Source organism: Oryza sativa, chromosome 9 (genome assembly GCF_034140825.1).
Source record: "Oryza sativa Japonica Group chromosome 9, ASM3414082v1".
Lineage (NCBI taxonomy): Eukaryota > Viridiplantae > Streptophyta > Magnoliopsida > Poales > Poaceae > Oryza > Oryza sativa.
In genome coordinates, this window is record NC_089043.1 from 5,554,453 (window position 1) to 5,574,359 (window position 19,907).

General features: G+C 45.0%; 1 protein-coding gene and 1 long non-coding RNA gene across 4 annotated transcripts; one reads left to right on the top strand and one right to left on the bottom strand.

Annotated features, from left to right (window-relative positions):
- Positions 1 to 1,306: 1,306 nt before the first annotated feature.
- LOC136351915 (uncharacterized) lies at positions 1,307 to 10,176 on the bottom strand. Its single transcript, XR_010735203.1, has 5 exons — positions 9,741 to 10,176; positions 8,639 to 8,727; positions 5,719 to 6,003; positions 2,855 to 2,920; positions 1,307 to 1,687 (listed from the first exon to the last, which is right to left on the bottom strand). It is a non-coding gene; the product is annotated as an uncharacterized lncRNA (long non-coding RNA).
- Positions 10,177 to 12,057: 1,881 nt separating this feature from the next.
- On the top strand, positions 12,058 to 15,355 carry LOC4346420 (uncharacterized). 3 transcript variants are annotated; one of them, XM_026020452.2, is made up of 5 exons: positions 12,058 to 12,144; positions 12,230 to 12,532; positions 14,040 to 14,125; positions 14,227 to 14,254; positions 14,569 to 15,355. In XM_026020452.2, the coding sequence occupies exons 2-5, from the start codon at positions 12,256 to 12,258 to the stop codon at positions 14,571 to 14,573; spliced, it is 396 nt and encodes a 131-aa protein (XP_025876237.1). In that variant the 5' UTR covers positions 12,058 to 12,144; positions 12,230 to 12,255; the 3' UTR covers positions 14,574 to 15,355. The 3 variants fall into 3 exon arrangements, 2 of the variants coding, with proteins under 2 accessions (XP_025876237.1, XP_015611866.1); XR_010735072.1 differs by lacking the exon at positions 14,040 to 14,125 and having other exon boundaries at positions 14,126 to 14,254; XM_015756380.3 differs by having other exon boundaries at positions 14,040 to 14,254.
- Positions 15,356 to 19,907: the final 4,552 nt, after the last annotated feature.

Here is a 19,907-nt window from a genome sequence, read left to right on the forward strand (position 1 = left end):
CCGGCGGCGGCGGCTCGGCGGCTCGGGCTTGCATGCTCGCCGGCGAACGGCGGCGCTTCGGCACGAACGGAGAGCACCAACGGGTAGAGCGCGACGCGGCGAACTCACCGGTGACCAAAGGAGCAGCGGAAGATCAACGGACGGTGACGGCGACGACGAAGAAACGGCGGCGGTCTTCGGGTCGACGGCGGCGATGGTGCTCCGGCGATCTTCGGCGACGGCGAAGGGGCGGACGAGGACGGCGACGCGACGACGACCACGACGGCGGTCTTCCCGAGCGACGGCGACGTCTGGAACGGTGGCGGCGCACAGCTGGAGCGACGGCGGCGACGGCGGCGCTAGGGCACACGGCGCTAGGGCGCTACGGACGACGAGAGGCGAAGGCGAAGGTGGCGGCGGGTAGAGAAGAGCTCGGGGGTCCTTTTAAAGGGGCTAGGAGGCGACGGCGAAGGCCCACGGCGGCTGGCGACGAGAAGGAAGGTTTAGGGTTCGGAGGAAAGAGACCGATCCGATTCGAACTCGAATCAAACACATTCCAAACCGATTTAGCCGATGTTTCCAAAGGAGAAAAGGTAGAGGAGATCCCAAAGATTGTTTCCCCTCAATCAATTTCACCGGAAACGAAAAGGAACGGCCGGATTTTGGAAAGGAACGGCGGCGGCGCGAAACTAGGGTTTCGGGCGGCGGCGGCCGGAGGTTGACGACGACCCCACCTGTCAGCGGGCGGATGCGCGCGCGCGCGGCGGTGGACTGGGCCGACTTGGGCCGAGGAGAGAGAGAGCGGTTTTGGGCCGACTTTCGGCCCAAAGCCAAAAGAAGACTTTTTAAAACCTTTTTCAATTTAAATTATTCATGAAATGCAATTCCATTTATTAAAAATACTTCCTTAGCTCAAATAAATCCCAGAAAAATCTAGGAATTATAGAATTAAGCAAAGTATTTAATGAAATTTTATCTGGCCCCATTTTATATTGGAATTTATTAATTAAAATTAGATCTTCTCTTCAAGACTTTTAAAATTATTTCTAAAAAATTCCAATTAAACAACAATTTATATATTTTGAATTTTCAGGGTGTGACAGATGGACTATGTGATGGACTTTTGGCATTGTGATTTGTGCAATTGGAACTGGTTTTAGTCTGTATGAAACTGTGAATTGTGATTTGAATTGCGAACTGTGAATTGGTACATTTGTGCAATATGGATCTTCATTTTGCAGGGAGGCAGAGGGCGGTGCTAGCCACCCTGGTGCCGCAGTTGGGGAGGGCGGCGCCAGCCAGTTGTCACGCCCGGAAATATACACCATTTCCAAACGCTCAGTGCATTAATCCTCGTCCCAGGAGGCAAGGTACACATAGACATTGTTGATTATTACAAGCCACACTTGCGGAAGTGTAAAGGAAGTACTTTATTACATGGACGACTCAAGCCCTCGCACTCAAAGATAAACAAATAAAACAGCGGAAGACTACGGAACAGCAGCAGCCACAGGCACTCGACGGCGGAGTGAACTAGCCACACTTGCGGAAGTGTAAAGGAAGTACTTTATTACATGGACGACTCAAGCCCTCGCACTCAAAGATAAACAAATAAAACAGCGGAAGACTACGGAACAGCAGCAGCCACAGGCACTCGACGGCGGAGTGAACTAGAGATCCAAGCCTTCATCTTCCTCAGGTCCATCCTCTGGATTATTTTTGTGAGCAAGAGTGAGTACCACCACCGTACTCAGCAAGTCACACCAGAAATGCAACAATAATGCATAGGGAGAAACAAGGAAATGGCCTAATAGGGTTTATTTTGCATAAAGCCATAGTTTAAACATTTTAATCAGGTTAAAGCACATTTTAAAACACGATCCTATTCTAAGCCAATATTATAATATCACCAAGGTCGCATGAGCCTGCGAACCTGCCTTAATCTCCACATGACTACACCATCATGATTTCACCCACCCAAGGTTTTGTAAAACAGAACTAACTTTGGGTACACTGCTCAGCTTGCCCATAACCGAGGGCGCGGCTATTCGAATAGTTTTTAACTTTGATCAGAGGTGTACAACTTTACCCACAAGACACAACCTCAACACGCGTTGCCACGCGCCGGGTACCACCACGGTACTCGGATAGAGGTCGTGACAAGACTATCCATCTAGGTCTACCCAAAATAGGAGAACCTGCTGGGGTTTCGCCGCCCGCTGGTCCCCGACAAGGTAAAGGTTGTCGGATCCCCCGGATGAGACAGGCCCCCCCTTGCGCCGAGTGAAAAAACGGCCTTAATCCTGGCTCCACACCCTTCCAACCAATGGTCTCTGTTTTGAGAAGATCTAAACTTCCAGTCAGGCCTTACCCACTAGACTTGTGGTTGCACGAAGATGCCTTGCAATAGAGGCCCGAAGACCGGTCCTTATATTAGCCGGGGTGCGACTACCAAAGTAACTAGCTTAGACCCTGAGCCCAACCCAAAAATATATTTTAGTTGCACAAAGCATTTTATCACCACCTATTGACAAACCCGTCAATAGTCCATAACTAATCCAGTTTTAGTTGTTAACCACCATAGTCTAGTTTAACCAAAAGTTCTAGGTTGGAACTAAGCATAACTAAGCATTTACCTAAAGCAACTAGTCAGTCCATCATGTAGGGTACTAGACTAGTCAAGTTATAATTTTACTAGGGTTCACAAAGATCATGGATATCAAATCAACATCATGGCCATAACCAAGAGCATAGGAATAACTAATAAAACATTATTAATAATGAACGATATAATTTATAAAGCAATGCAATATAAGTAAAACAACATAATTTTCACAATATGGGATTCAACATGTTCAAGGTAGATATGACTTGCCTTGATCACTCACAAAGTCTTCGACGTCGACGGCGATGAAGAGCCGATCTTCCGGAACGGCAGGATCTACACGACCAATGCGAAGAAATACAAAAAGGCTAATAAAAACCATATGAACAGAAGCAATAAACACATAAATGGGTTCTACTCATTTTTAGGAGAAATTAGAGATTTGAACGGGTCGATTCCGAGTTCAAACAGTCAAGATATGGCCATTTGAAGTTTATGTGCTGTTTAAATGGAAATTTGTAATTTTGTGAATTATTTTTCTAAAGGAAATTGATTTATTGCACAGAGAAGAGAGAGAGGGGTCCACGGGCGGGTCCTACTTGGCAGCCGCTCGGTACACCATGAGGGCGGCTCACGGCGCACAAGCACGGCCGGGAAGGAGAAGCACCCGAGCCAGGCGGCACGCCGGCGACAGCCAACGGCGCGGCGACGGTGCGACGGAGTACGGGAAGGGGAAAAACGGAAAGGGGAGGAGACGACGGTTCGCACCGAGCAGACACGGCGGCGAGAGGTCGACGGTGTTGTCGGCAGTGAGGAAGAAACGGCGAGGAACTTCGGGTCGTCGGTGTCGTCGTCGTTCCCGCGGTCGTCATGCTCCACGGAGGGGTGGACGGGGAAGAGGAGGAAGCGGCGAAGCGGATGGTGGCGACGCCGGGCTCCGATGAGGTCCCGACCACCGGCGAGGGGCGGCCGGAGTTGCGACGGCGGCGGCACAAGAAGAGAGCGGCACGTGGGCCGCGGAGAGAGGAGGGAGAGGGCGGCGGTGTGAGGGGAGAGAGGAGGGAGTCGGGGGTCCCTTTTATAGGCCGGAGGGGAGGGAGAGAGACGCCGGGTAGGGAGATCGACGCCGGCCATGGTGGAGCTCACCATTAAAGAACATCATCAAAATCCACCACGAATAATGCGGGATTGAGTGGGAAATTATGGGGAAATTGGAGAGGATGAGGTGGGAATTAATTCCCCTCAATTAATTTGATGAAACGGCAAGTGGAGGAGGCGAATCGGAGGTTGCCGTCGCTTGGAATTCGGCCGGAGAGAGAGAGGATGGCTGGAGGTTAGGGATGACGAGTGGGACCCACCTGTCATCGAGAGGGAGCACAGCTGTCTCTGGCTGGGCGCGCGGAGGAGGCAAAACAGACTTCGGACTTCGGTCTGCGGGAGGGGAGGAGCTGGGCTGGCCCAAGGAGAGGGAGGGGAGGGGAGAGAGGGAAGGAGAGGGGGCGGCTGGGCCAAGAGAGGGAGAGATGGAGAGATGGGCCAGAAGAGGCCCAAGAGGAGGAAGAGGACTTCTCTTATATTTTCCATTTTATAAAATTCTTTAATAGTTTTTGTTGCCTTAAAAATATTTAGGATGCTCTGAAAATTCAAGTAAAAATTAGTTAAACATTTTTAAGCATGGGGAATTTATTAAAAATACCCACAAGCCAATTTGATATAAATCTTGGTGAATTTTAATTGTTGGAAGCTCTTTTAGGCTTTTAAAATTTCTAGAAATGCATTAAAGCACGATTTAAATTTAGGGCGATTTTCAGGGCGTTACACCAGTGCCGCGAGGCAGAAGGGTTTCGGGGGGGAGGAGGGCGGCGCCAGCCACCCTGGCGCCGTGGTCCGTGAGGGCGCCGCCAGCCTCGGCCCAGAGGCAGAAGGTCCTCGGGTGGGGGAAGGGGGCAGCGCCAGGATGGCTGGCACCGCGGTCTGGGGGGGGACGCCAGCCATTGCCCGGAGACAGAAGAGACTTGGCGAAAATTGGGGGGGAGAAAGTTGGTGGGGCCCGCAGAGGAGGGGTGCGCTAGACAAGCTAGCGCTGTGGTATGAGGGGCGGCGCCAGGGTGGCTGGCGCCCCGCTCTGCCGAGTCAGCAAGTCCACGTAGGCCCTGGTGCCACGGTGGCACGGCCGCGGCGCTATTGTGGCTGGCGCCGCTATGTTGGAGGACGGCGCCAGCCTCTCTGGCGTCCCAAAAAGGACCATTCCCGGTTTAAGTTTTTTCAGGGGTCTATTTGTAAAATAAATTTTCAAAAAGGACCAAAATGTAAAAATTTCAGTGATGATAATACCAAGCATTTTTTCTGAACTCATAGCCTGCAACAAAAAAAAAATCCTCATCATTTACACCTAAAAGTTAACAACCACTTACACCTAAAGTTACTTCTACAGTAAGCAAAATTACGTCATAGAAAAATAGTTTTCTAGTATCTTCCTGATGGAATCTGAAGTTAAGCACATTAATTCCATTCGCCCTATAAAAACATCTACTCTAAAACCAGTGACCTATAAGTACATCCATTCCCTCTAACCCGAGCAAGCCTTCGTCCATGGTGCTCTATAAACAACTAACTACAAGCTATGGTATCAGGCTTCTCGACACTAAAATAAAAAAATTCATGGACAAAATTTTGACCATGCAGGGTTCCTCGACCTAATCCTGTGCATGCAGCAAGTAAACACATACTAAATTAACACCAACAATACATAGCACAAAGGTAATCCCTACTAATTTTAAAGCAAAGTACTAATTTGGGTCGAATTCCAACACCATGACATCCACATCCTAATTTTTTGCACTAGAAAATCACACATAATTGCACAGAGGCATTCACGGAATGCATTTACAGAAAACTTATCTATAGGTCATATGACAAAATCCCAAAATCCGTGTGAAAATCTCCAAATGTGGTGCTGAAACCAATTGAAATCACAGACCAAAAAGGGAACCTCAGTGATTTGCATTAGACAAAATTAGAAGTAAAAGGGATGGAGAGATATGTGAGCACTAATTTGACCTTAAACATGTTTGTACGGCAACAGAGCACCGAACTAAAGTAGCCAACAGAAGAGCTCAAAGAGATGAGACTACCTGATTTGCACGATGCGCTTCACTGCTCAGCCTAGCGCTCGCCATGGTCGTCGCCCCTGCTAGATCTCGCCTCAAGCCTGGTGACAACAACGAGGAAGACCTTGTGCTCACCGTCGCCCCTCTCCGCTCGGTGGATGAGTCGCTGTCGCCTCCGCAGAAGCCAGCAGTCGCCGACACCGTCGCCGTCGAGGGATTTGGGGGAGAATCCGCAGCCTCTGCTTCTCTCTCTCTCAGACGCGACTCCCGATTTCAAACAGTGAAGCGGGATTGAGTGCGACGTTCAGTCTAAGAGCAGGTACAATAGCAGGCTATTAGCCAGCTATAAACATATTTTAATAAGATAAACGATGAGAGAGAAGAGCAGCGGGCTACAGATATGTAGCCAGCTGCAGCACGGACTCCAAGATACACTGCGTGTATGACAGGTGGGACCATATATTAATAGTATAGTAAGCAGCTATTGTATGAATTGGCTATTAGATTGGCTATAGATGAATTAGAGCTAGTAGTGGGCTGTACTATTAGACTTGTTCTAAGGCCTCTCACAGTGCAAGCCATGGGGCCCGTACCCCTCGCCTAAAAAATTGGCCCAGAGACACCCATTCCATAGTGCAAGCACATCTAGTTGTGTGGTTTAATTGAATGGAGGCACTAGTAAAGGGTACCAAGCCCACAGTGGGCGTGACCCCAGACGCGTTACCACACAATTATTTCTCTCAACTACCCTCGCCTACTACTCGCGCGAGCCTTTTGCCTCCCCTCCTCGGCGCGACCGCCTCCTCCTCTCCTGCCACGCTCGCGCGCCTCCTCGCCTCCCACAAAACGGTGAGGTTGACGGTGCCGCCTCGTCGCAAGAAATCGCGCGCACCGGCGAGCCTTTCCCCTCCCTCTCTGTCCCACGCTCTGCCTCTCTTCTCTCACGCGTGGGAGGAAGCGGGCTCGGGAGAAGGGCGGGAGCGGATGGCGGCGAGGAGGAAGCGGGCGAGGGAGAAGGGCGGAAGCGGGCGGCGTCCCCGGTGGCCGGCGCCGGCTCTGCTTCTCTTCTCCTCCCTCCGGCAGCCACGGTTGCCGGCTCGCGCGGTGGCTGGCCCGGCAGCGGGAGACGTCCCCGACGGGAGCAACTGGCGCGGCGGCAACTATGATGAAGTCGGCGGCGGGAGGCGTCTCGGGCGGCGGTGGCGGCACCTTCTGGGCGGCCGGTTCTTGGCGGCGTGCGGCCGCCGGTTCTTGGCTTGGCTGCGCTTGATCTAATGATGGATTGGCTCCAACTCCGGTTATTGAGTGTTGTTTTTGTGCATGTGAGATGTGTTGTTCATTGGTTAATATGAGATCTGGGGCCTGGATTCCTCTTGTGTTCTTGGGACGGATCGAGATTTCTTTGTTTCTTTTGCTTCTTGGTGATTCCTCTTGTGTTCTTGGGACGGATCGAGTTCTTGCTTGGGGTGTTTCGGTGGCGGAAAGAAGGAAATAGGTGCGGCGGGAGAGGATTTTGGAGGGCAAATCGAAGATTTCACCAGGAGGTATGGGCGCGAGGTCACGGGAGAGCGAGGCGACGCTGCCCACAGCGCGCGTGCCCGTGACTTTCGGCAACGCGCGCTCCCTCGCTTGGACCAGGTTCCACGCGGCTCTGCTTCGGGGCGAGGAGCTCAGCTAGGGCGCGCATCTGTCGGGTCCCAAAACTAATGATTCGGAAACCGACATGTTTAACTGTATCAAGCCCTGGATCAGTAGGTTGATACAACTTCAATAATCTGGATCGTCTTTGCATATGTTTAGACATAGCTTTGAAGGATATATAAAGTAATATGGTATTTACGAGATTGTGGCTAACTATTACAGCAGAAGCTTTAGAATGACCCAACTTTGCTGTTTTACTATAGACTTAAACCATCTAAATAACTTAGACTTGAAGATTAAGTTAAAAGGGAACTAACTTATGTGATTGAACTCCTGACTTCGGCAAGAACATCAAATGGACTCTTAAAAAGGAGGTTGAAGCAAGGGTGAGTACAACGTACTCAGCAAGCTATTATATCAAATAATGAATGCATGAAATAGTATTTAAGTAGATCTAGGTTTACTGGCTGAAAGCTGAGAATAGAGAAAGAAAGCTTGGGATGTCTTTATGCAACAGTATTTAGTAAAATCTTGAATTAAGTTTCTAACCAAATACCATGAGTCCTGATACTCAATCCGTGAGTATGGCTATTCGAATAGATTCATTTTCACTTTACTGCAGTAAATGTACGCTTTACCCGCAGTCCACGACTTGCCAATATTCATTAGCTTAGTCGTAGCCCAGCCTTAGGTTATTAACAATAGTGGCCCCTGTTCCATAAACTCTAGTCCCCATGCGCTCTGAACGTAACGTTATCAGCAGCGAGAGGAGTTCTGGTGTTCCCGAGGTTTTTAGAGAGAACTAGTTGAGAGACCCCACGTCATCTCAACCAGGTTTCCATAAAATCACACACACAGCGATCGTAATATAATCAAGATATTTATCTGCGCCTCGGTAAATATCACATTTGCCCTTCGCGGCATAAGTTTGCCTCCTTCGCGAGGACTTAGATAAGAACCACTGTACAGAGATACCACATTGTTAATTAACCTAATAACTAGGTCTATCCCCATTCTAGAAGCTGCGGTCGTACTCGTTCGTTTGACATAAGTATTCGGTGGCAATTATATCGATCGAGACAGTACTAGCCACCCGGAAATCAACCAAATCTTACGTACTGTCCCAATCGAAGTTCATTAAATTTTATGCATATTCTAACTAAGCATGGCTAAGCAAAATCTAGCATATATCTGGTTTGCTATATGTTCAGGTTATGCATTCAAAATCATGAATGGCTAATGCATAGAATAAAGCTATAGAGTATAGGATAATTATACTCAAAGGAGAGGAATAATAACTTGCCTTGCTCCAACGCAAATAAATCCAAGATAGGCAACCTGATTATCCGATGCTCGAAATACCACAGGTTGCCATCCAGAATAAAATAGACTCTATTAAAGAAGAGGAATAACCAAATTCAATAAAAGCCATAAAATAGCAAGAAAATGATGAAAGGCGAGAAAAGCTAGGTTTGGGGTATAACTATCTCTTTAATGGGTTATTGAGATAGTATTTTATGCGTAGGCTCTAGTTGGTTGGAGGCTAGGTTGAAGAGGGAATCAAGATTAGGCTTTGGTGGAATAGTGGCTAGGGTTTAGTTGTTCTCGAGTCGATGCTGAAATAGGATAGCATATCGGCTCGTATTTCATGTTTAAGCTATGGGTAGTTGGAGGATAAATGGCTGGTATGGAGTTTGAATAGCAGGCTGGATGGCTAGGGTTTCATTTGATTAAGCCGATATCGAGGTAGGATAAACATCGGCAAGGGTTTTGGGTATTTGCTAGTCGTCATTAGAATTGGGTAGTATGACGACTAAGTTTGGTATCTTCTCTAGCCGATATCGTTGGACAATATATCAGCTAGAGAAATAGGAGGTGGGTGCAGGTTTAGTGGGGCGGAAGTGTTACTCCGGCAACCGTGGGTAGCGACGGAGCGGCTAGGATTACACAGAGCTTAAAAGCTAACTGTGTGGTGTACAGTTGAGGTCGACTGAATAGTGAAGCTCTGAACGTTATACGCATTGAGGCGTAAGGTGTTAGGAGCAACACTTCGACTTTAGATTTGGGTTTTGTCTGACTTTACAACCAACGGTTCGACATCGGGGGGTCAGTAGACCGTACGAACGTCCCCATGGAAGGTGTAAAGTTTCAAACGGTGGTTGTTTAGTGGCAAAGGGTAATTTGAGCTAAAAGAAGATATTTGAAAAGGTAAATATAAATTCAAACGGTATCAAATAAAATGATCAAATAGCAAATTTGATATCAAAATATAGCTTTTGAATTAAGATGAATTTAGGTCCAAATTTCACCGGAATCGGATCTACGGTTTAGGAGATATGTGCTTCTAAAGGATAGGATTTGAATTAACTAAGAAAAATATGAAAGGCTACTGTTGATGGGCCCACCTGTCAGGGAGATTCTTTTCTTTTCTTTTTCTCTTCTTCCTCCCGTCTTCTTCTTCCTTCTCTTCTTCTTCCCGTGCAACAGCAGAGAGAAAGAGAGAAGGGGCGCCGGTGCTCCGATGGTGGAACGGCCTCGACGGCGGCGGCCAAGTGTGTTACCGGACAACGCGCACCCGGGGAAGTGGTCGCCCAGCGAAGGAGTTAGGAGAGGAGGCCGGAACGGCAAGTAGAAGAGCTTCTCTTCGGCTGCAAAGGAGGTGGTTATGGTGGCTTGATGGAGTGGATAGGAAAGAGGGGAAAGGGGAAAAATGGAATCATCTCGTCGAGGCGAACACGATGGCGCGAGGGTTTGGCTTGCGAAGCTCTGGTGAGGGAGATCGAGCGGTGGCACTAATGGCCGGACATGGCAAAAGAGAGAGAAAGAGAGCTCGAGTTGTATGTAGAGAAGGGGGGAAATGGCCGGCTATTTATAGGGGTGAAAGGCAGTTCGGAGGAGAAGGATGAATGGGTCACGGCGCCGATGGAGTGGAGGAGAAGGAGACGGCGCCGGCTTCGTTTCCTTAGCGGCGACGGAAGGGAGTTTGCGGCGGCGTGCGCGTGCACGGCACGCGCGCTTGCGGGAGGAGGAGGGGCGGCTCAGCTATGGGCCGACTTGGGCCGCGCGAGAGAGAAGAAGAATTCGGCCCAAAGTTAAAAAGGAGGAAGTCTAATTTTCCTAGAGATTCAAATAATAGATTTCGAGGAATTTGGATGGCTAGATTTTGAAAAAGGATTTGAATAATTTGAATTTGAAGGAAAATTGACTGAGAGAGAGTTTAGAAGGAAATTATATTTGAATATAATTTCCAAAAGAAATATTTCTCTAGTTGGTTTGAGTGCAATGTTTTGGACAGGGAGTTTATTTAATGCACTCAAATAGAAATTCAAAATATTCAACACCATAAATAATATGGCTCTAGATTTGAATATTTTTGAGTATGTGGAGGGAATATGGTGGGAGTAGAGTAAATAAAATTTTAGCCCAAAATATGTGGTATGAAATTTAGAGAATTAGATATGGGCTAAATGAGGTTCTGGATTTTGGACGGAGGGATAAAGTCTATTCTCTTAGCACAAGAGCAATTATTCATAATATTTTTAATAATATTATTCGTGTGCCGAAGAGGAAATCAAGCCACAGAGATAAAATTGGTGGTTAGATCAAAAGGAGGAATTTAGATAGAATCAAAGGATGGGTTTAAGATCAAAGGATGGGCTAACAATTAATTCCAATAAAATTGGAATTACTTTGGTTTAGGTTCTAGGACAATATGGGAAGGTTTCTTGGACCATAATTCATAATAGTAAAAAGGGTTTTTCACACTAAATTTAAATAAAGGAAGTTTTAGACGAAAGAAGGTTTTAGATTAAAACCAAATCAAGGAATATTTCAAGATAAATTTTAAATGAAAATCACAAGGGCTTTTGAATATCAAAGAGGAATTTTATGCAGGTTAGCTTTGGGAGGTCTCGCTAATTATATTTTCCTAGGTTTAGGAAGTTATTAAGAACATAAGACCTGGCATGATGCAAGATAAGAAAATAGCTAATTTTCGGTATGTTACACCATCCATCTGCCATGTGCGCGGAAATCTCAGCTGGCATGGTATAGCACCGGTCCAGTTCACCGCACTGTGAGAGGCCTAAGTGGTCTCGTCTCTATCCTTATCCACGGAGACAGGTCTGGGAGGCCCGCACGGATAGATGCCACGACGATGCAGGCAATCGGATGGCTCCAAAACGCGTCGCGATAGAGCGAAACCGAGAGCGCTCTCGGTTTAGATTTTGTGTAATCAAAAACCTTTTTCACTAGAGGTCGGCGGGGGCAAGGTGAAGGTCGTCCGCAGCAGCAGCAAAGCGACGAGCGCGGTGGTGGCAGAACCAACAAGCGGGTGGCTGGAAGGTGTGTGTGTGAGAGAGAGAGAGGGATCACGGAAGAGAAGAGGGGGGGGGGGAGAGGTGAGGAAGAGAATAGGATGAGGTGGGACGCTCTTGATAAGTGGGGCTCTTGACGAGGGATAAAACCGCCTCCAAAACTGTTCGGGGAGTCGATTTGCAACGGTTTTAGGAGTTGGGGGGACATGTTATGCCCAGTTTTGTGGTTAATGGATGCGATTCAACTAGGGGCATGAGTTGAGGTAAGCAAAATAGACTTATTCCTTATTCCTCTCATCTCATGATTCATGAAACAGAACGAATTTGGGCCCATCTACGGCCCATACATCCAACCTCTCCCTTCCTTCCTCTCCTATATCTATATCGATCGATCGATCTCCACGGTGGCGGCTGGCTGGTCGGCGGACCCCAACGCGAGGGTGACGGCGGCGGCGGCGGAGGAGGAGGACGAGGAAGAGGAGGAGGAGAGGAGGTAGGAGGCTTTTGCTATCTGCTAATTCCTTCCTTCCTTTCTTCCAATCTGATTCAGTCCGATCTATTTCAATTTTATGGACTAGGGTTTGGGACTGAATCCGCGCGTACCATGGCGGAGCAGCAAGAGGACAGCTTTGATCTTCCATTGTTTGTGGAGGAGGAAGATGAAGCAGGAGCGGCGGCGAAGCAGAGGCGGCGGGAGCAGAGCCAGAAGCCCCGGCGGCCTCGGGCGCCGTCGTTTCTGGACACGCCGGAGGTGAAGGAGAGGCGGGCGAGGAGCAGTGCTTTGGCGGCCAAGTATTGGGAGCACGACCCCAAGACAGGAATCAGCTACTACACCCGCGCCTGCTTCCGCGACCTCACCACCTTCGACCTCGACAAGGAGAGTATGTATACACCTCAACAATAGTACCTAATAACACATTACTTCTAAGACTGTGGATGAGGATGAGCATTCTATATTTATTCAAATTCTAGTCTATATTTATTCAAATTCTAGTCTATATTTATTCAAATTCTAGTAAAAGGTACTCCCTATGTGGGCTACTGATCTGTCGCCATCAAATTGTTCGCAGCTCTGAACCATGTAATTGCGAAATCCAATCAAACATGCAGAGTGAATGGCAGGCCAATAATTTTAAGTACAAAACAATGCAACAACAAGCACAGAAACAGTGGCATTCATTAAGTGATAAACATTTTGTTCAACAATCAAAGATTAGACAAATATACCCTTATCATTCAAACCCTATCATGTCTCTGTTTGCTTGGGAGCTGTTGTTAGTGGCATTAAGATTAACTAGATGGAATCCTCACTAACTGGGGAAATTTGATTGTTCCACTCTTCACAGTGGTTCTTAATCGTTTCCAGCTCCTTATATTTCAATTGATCACTTGCCACTCTGCCCACAATGCAGTTGACTATTTGCCACTTCTGGTCTGAAATGGCCATCTATCCCCATTCTTCCTCCCCTTCACCTCACCTCCCATGCAGCAATGGTGACAGTGAGCTTAAACTGCAATGGTGACTGAGAAGAAGGAATTTGATTCGGTGGCACAATTTCACCATTTTCGGCTTCGGTAGTCAGTGGTAGTACCACCACCAGCAGCCATGGACCAATCCACCTGCTCATTTCTAGGGGCCTTCTTTTCACAGTGATTGCGAATAAGCAGTGAATTGTATTTTTCCTTGAGGACCTTGCACTGGAGGGCCTAGACGCTGGTAGTGAGCTCTAGATGCAGGTGCAGAGGCCTGAAATGTTGAGTGCTCGATCCAGGGTGGAGGATGAGGAGGAACATCACGGTGCTGTTGTCTGCCCACGCATGCTACAGCTAGGGACACTATGTCAGGGATGATGGGGAATACTGGGAAGAGATGTTGTAGTTTGCCACAGGTGGATGAGATGAGATGCAAATGATCAATTTTCTTGATTGGAGGGCAGGTCAAAGTCAAACACAGTTAAGCTGTTATATGATGAATTAGAAAGCTCATACTGTTTAGGCTTTGCTAAGATAAGCAGGGATTGGAAAGGATTTAGTTCAGTTTCCTGACCAATATCAGAATTTAACTTGCATGCTGTATGCTATTGAACATATTCTCTCTCTCTCTCTCTCTCTCAGCCCATAGATCTCATTGAGCAAATGGACAGTTATATGGTTGGAATTTGCTCAACAATGGTTGATTAAGATTAGAAATGGCCAAATACTCTCTCAACTACAATAATTTGATTTCTGAAACAGCTAAAATAATTTTCACTACGGTTGATATATATGCAGACGTATGTCCTCTAGAGACTTTTGAACTCTAGAGTCTAGAGACATTATCTAGTGTATACTTCTGTCGACATACTATTCTTCCCTGTTGCAAACTAACTCCATTTTCGTTTTTCTCAGCGCAATATGGTCCAATGCGCTTTACGGATTCAATTATCAACAAGGACCACATGTTGACTAGCTCGTTGAATGTACTTTCTCTGAAGGTAAAATCATCAGATGTTGGTTATCCTATCAATCTATATGGGACTGTGATAGTCAGAGATGGATTAGATTTTAACTGCATCTTCATCTTCCGGCGCAATAGGGACAATTGCCAAGTTATCCAGTCAGAGGTATTGCTAAGTTCTCTTAAACACTACCAATTTTCCCTATTTCACATGATACATTGAACTAATTTCTTTACAGTTCTGTACAGTTAAAGGCATACCAAAGCTAGCTACATTTAAGTTGTCTATATGCATCCACAGTACCCCTAGTTTCATATGAAATACCAGTACTTATTTTTAGTGGGCTTAAATATAACTAGGTAATATTATGAGCCATGTCATTTAAATAATAACATTATATTCTATGGATAATGTCATCACCTATTTATATATATAGCATTAGTGTGACTAGCTAACTTCTTGTGTAATTTTTCTTGTAGAATGAAAATATAATTCTCACGGGCCCAACTAGAGGAATTGTTTTCCATGGTGAAATCTTTTTTGAGATAAATTTGAAGATTAAGGAAAATGAAGAGTGCAATGACAAAGAATTTAGTAAAGGATTGCTTGAGATGAAGGTTTACACTCGTAAGTCTATGATTGTGAGTGAAACCTTGGAGAGTAGGCTCAGTGAGGTGGAGCTTGTATCTGCTTCTGTTAAGGAAGCCTTGGAGGGCACTGTCGAGATCAATATTCTGTCAGGGCCTGAAGTTTTTCATGGAAAAATTACTGCTTGCACAACAGATGTTCCAAATGATATTATACTGTATGATAGTGATGTTGATGATGCAACTACAGTGGGTGATGACAGAGTTATGCAACTGCTGCGACGTGTTGTAGTAGTATCAGTAAATGAGATGTTGATACTGAATATTGACGCCCATAATATTCATCCGAATGATAATTTATCCAGTCGCACTTTGAGGTTCACTCCATTTACTAGAGGGTTGGATGAGGAGGTGATCAGCTGTGGTCTTTACAAGATGCGGGTGAAAGTTGTTTGGTCAACCTTGATGATGGATTAGAATATATAGTTAATTAAATTCTCTACTGGGCATCTTTTTACAGATGAATTAGAATATACTCTATTGGGCCCTTGTTTTACAGAACTTGTAGCTAATGCTAAACTTGGTGGTGTAAATAATCAACCTTTTAAACTAGATATTTTTATCTTAAGAGAAGGATTTTGGTATGAATTTGAATGGAAGTTATGATTTAAATTGGATACTTGGACTTGGTAAATTCGAAGGAACTTGTGGAAAGATTTGAAGCTGATATCTTTTTTTTGAACAAATTTGTATTTTGATCAAGAAAGAATTTTGGAGTGAAATATGTATGATATTTGGATCTTTGAATTCTTAAGGATTGATTAGCACCGAACTTTTCATAGGTAATTTTAGGAGGTTATTTTCTTGATTTTGAATATAAGATTTTGGGAAGGAATATGGTACTATTTGAATATCATTTTGCACAGGTTTTGTTTGGGTAATTTATTCACTTTTAGCCATACTAGTAATGTGTCCTTGCATTGTAATGCCGCTCGCCCTTCCTCCTACACATATGATATGGCTGTGAACCTTTGCCTACAGGCGACGTGTGTGCCCGTTTCTAGTAGTGCAACAGCAAAACAAAGACAAGATAATCTGAAAATTCACAGAAGATGGGAGTCTTCCCAGTGGCCTCGGCAATGTCGCATATGAGATGTTCTTCATCACACACACCAAATGGAACTGTGCTACTCTGCTGTGGGATACAAGAGCCCCCTCTAGAATCAAATTCTTCTTGTGGTTGGCATTGAAAGAAAGATTTTTCACGGTCGATAACTTTCAGACCACAGGATGGCCGCATCAGAGCAACTGCTCCCTATGTGCATCAGAGGATAAGGGGACTACCGGACTAGGAGTGTTTGGGAGGATCTGCTACTGATTTCCAGGATGAGCATAGTTGATTTTTTTTTTCATTCCAATGTCTGATAGTATGTCCTTGGCTAAAACTTTCTTTATGTTCGGTAAATATCAGACTCGTGCATTCAGTTATTACCGAGATTACTTTGTCATGGGAGTTTTCAAGTTGCATCGACTCATTGCAATTGCAGCAAAACAAACTAGAGTTTGTTGTTAGCCTATTACCAATCGGTAGCAATACATTTTTACCTTTGTCATATGATAGGTGATAACCTATTTTCTTTAAAGAAATATTGCATGGAAGGCACTCAGACAGATTATTTTGTTGGGAAAAAAATCGCATTAGCTGCAGCCTATTACTAATGTATTATTGATTGTTTTTGTGTTGCTCTGAGAAAAAAACCAATTCCATATCCATAAGGGACGATGCTCTTGGTATTGGAGCTTTTCTTGCAATCAGCAGACATATGGAAGTTACAAATAAACCAAAGTTAAATTCATAATTTTGTTGAGCAAATGTCCAAGAAAGAAAATCACTTTAGGTTTCTATATTATTACAAGAAATTTCTAAATTTTGAGGCACTGTGAATAATATCAAGTTTTTAGTTATGTGTACGTTGTATTTGTCACCGTAGGAATATTTGAGGGGCAATATATTTGTCAAGCTTAAATATTGAATTTCAATCCATGTGCACTGGCTTCAAGGTAAACATGATTTAAGTTATACAATACAACTCTGTTAATTAGTGTGAAATCACATCACTCATGTTCTTTTGGGATTATTGGGATCAATTGTTTCCAGTGTGCAAGGCCTGCAAGCTATGGTGCTTTAGGGTGCTGAGATATTGCACACCCCATGATAATTTTCCTTCTTTCACACCCCATGTTATTATGCCTGGACTTGCATGAACACTGGAAGGCTGTCGTGTAAGGCCATGTTGGTGCTCTGGATTTTTACAATTTAGTCTTTTTGAAAAACTTATCCTAAAATGATCCTTTTTGGGCGCCAGAGTCGCTGGCGCCGTCGTCCAACGGAATGGTGGTGCTGAGGTGGCAGGGGGAGCGCGCCAATGTGGCTAGCGCCCCCCACATTTTTTCCTCTCCTCTCTAGTGTAGAGGAGAGAGAGAGGTGCAACTTTTTGTTTTTTTTTACTTTTTTATATTTTTTCACACTTATGAGCATAAAAGAACCAACCATAGAAAAAAAACTCAAATGGACGAAACACAATCTTGCACGCGGAATTTAGAGATTCTAATTTTGTCGAACCCAGTAAAGCCAAGGAGAATTGAATGTAACTTTTTTCGTAGATGTCCGTAGATATATTATTTGTCTGATTCCGAGTCCGTATGAGAAAGTTACGCCTGTTTTAAGAAATGACACCCGCATGTAAAAAAACATAAACCCTAACTTTTTTTATAGGATGTAAAAGATATTAAAAAAAAGCTAAGAGTGTTCGAAATCTAATCTACTTTCTTTTGGGGGGACTATAGGAAAAACCAAAACCAAAACAGGGAGAGAACGCCATTTGAGTTTAGTTTTTCTACGGTTGGTTCTTATGTGCTCCTAAGTGTAAAAAGAATATAAAAAATAAAAAAATAAGTTCCACATTTCTCTCTCCTCTATACTAGAGAGGAGAGGGAAAAATAGGGGGGGGGGGGCACTCGCCAGCCACATTGGCGCACTCCCCCGGCCACGGTGGCAGGAGGACGGCGCCAGCGACTCTGGCGTCCTTAAAAAGGACTATTTCTGAGATAAGTTTTTTCAGGGGTCTATTTACGAAATAAGTTTTTCAAAAAGGGCCAAATTGTAAAAAATCCAGTGTTGGTGCTAGCTCGGTCTTTCCATATGTTTTTATTTTTGACAAATACATTTGATAATAAGATGTTTGAAATGATCTACTCGGAAGGGCCAATGGACTGGTGGAAGAAGAGAAGCATCCTTTTCAATTTGCCATATTGTGAGCATTTTTATTTTCATCACAACCTTAACATTATATCTATTATCTTGCAAAACAACATTTTGTGTTGCACTTTCAGGTTGGTCAGAACATGACACTAGTGGAGAAATCATCTTTACTCCCGGTTTATAACCCCTCTATAGTCCCAGTTTTCTAACCGAGATTACGAATCCGGTACTAAAGATCGCTATCTTTAGTCCCGGGTGAAATAACCGGGAGTAAAGATCGATCTTTAGTCCCGGTTGGTGTTACCAACCCTCTCTTTAGTCCCGGTTACTGCTACCAACCGGGACTAAAGAGAGGATAGGGGCAGTCCCGGTTAGTCCATTTTCTTTTTATTTTCTCCCAAATCAAGTGGGATGTATATACCCAGATCAAACAACAAATCTCTAAATCGAGTGTCATGCATATACCTAAATCAAACCCCAAATCCCCAAATCAAAGTAACATCACAAATCATTCACATCACAAATGCAAATCCTAAGTTACTTACACACAAATCAAATACATCACAAATCTTAAAAAAATTACACACAAATCAAATGTATCACAGATCAATTATACATCTTAGATCCATGCAATGAATCACAAATTCTAAAAAAGAAATTATACATCTCTCAATCACAAATTATAAAAAAAATAGAGGAGAACCGGCGCGCTGCTGCCCCGTGCGCAGCCCCGCCACCCGCCGCGCGCTGTGCCTCGCCGTCCGGCCATCGCGTGAGGGCGCGCTAGGCCGCCTCCGCCGCCGCCCGGCCGCCGCGTGAGGGCGCCTCCGCGCCGCCCGGCCGCCGCCGCCTAAGAAGTGGGGAGGAGAGGGGAGGGGGCAGATCCAAAGGAGGTTGAGAAGTGGGGAGGAGAGGGAAGGGGGCAGATCCAGAGGAGGTAGAGGAAGAGATGGGAGGAGGAAGAGGAAGAGATGGGGTGAGTGAGGAGAGGAGGAGATAAAGATCAGAACTTATTAACTGATCCACCCGTGCGCCTCAGTTCTCTCGATCTCGCGTGGCGCATGTCGATCTTTTTTCCCGGTTGATAACACCAACCGGGACTAAAAATAGATCTTTAGTCCCGGTTGGTGTCACCAACCGGGAATAAAGATAAAAGAGGGGTCTGACACCACCTGCCGTCTTTTGAACCGGGACTAAAAATGATCTTTAGTCTCAGTTGATGTTACCAACCGGGACTAAAGAATATCTTTAGTCCCGGTTTTTAGTGGAACTGGGACTATTGTGGATTTCGGCCGACCGACCAAAGATGGTTTCTCCACCAGTGTGACAAATCATTTCGCATATAGCTATTTTCTCTCATCATCAACCTTCAAGTGAAGAATAGATGAATTAAATGGCAGTTGTTATATTTTATGCTAAATAGCAGTGACACATGATACAAGATCCTAAGTTAATTTATTTATTGAACCTACCAGGTGTTACAACAATATATATTGACGTATTTTCATTAAGAACAAAGCAAATATATTATTCATCTATTGTAAATATATTGTTGTCATTCTACTCAGGGAATTTAATTCCGATAAAAAAAATGAGGCTTTGTTTCTTCTCCATTGCAATGATTTATTTCTTGCCAACATGGATTCCATGTGCACTATTGTACCCCGATTACATGCTCTGAAGTGTGGTATTTATTTTTATTTTCAACTTGAATGGAAATTATAACAAAGCTTGATTCCTATCTAAAATGAAAATGTACTGCCTTATTTGTGTATTGAATCCCGTAAAACCAATATTTTGCGGACACATCTCAGTGGTTGTGTAAACTTTATAGAGCGATTTTACAGTACATGAGGTTGAGGAGGTATTAGGAGGTGTCATATATTTTCTAATATAAAATTTGATACCTCTTACTACCTCCAGTACTACTGAGAGGTACCAAATTTACACTAAAAATTTGGGTACCTCT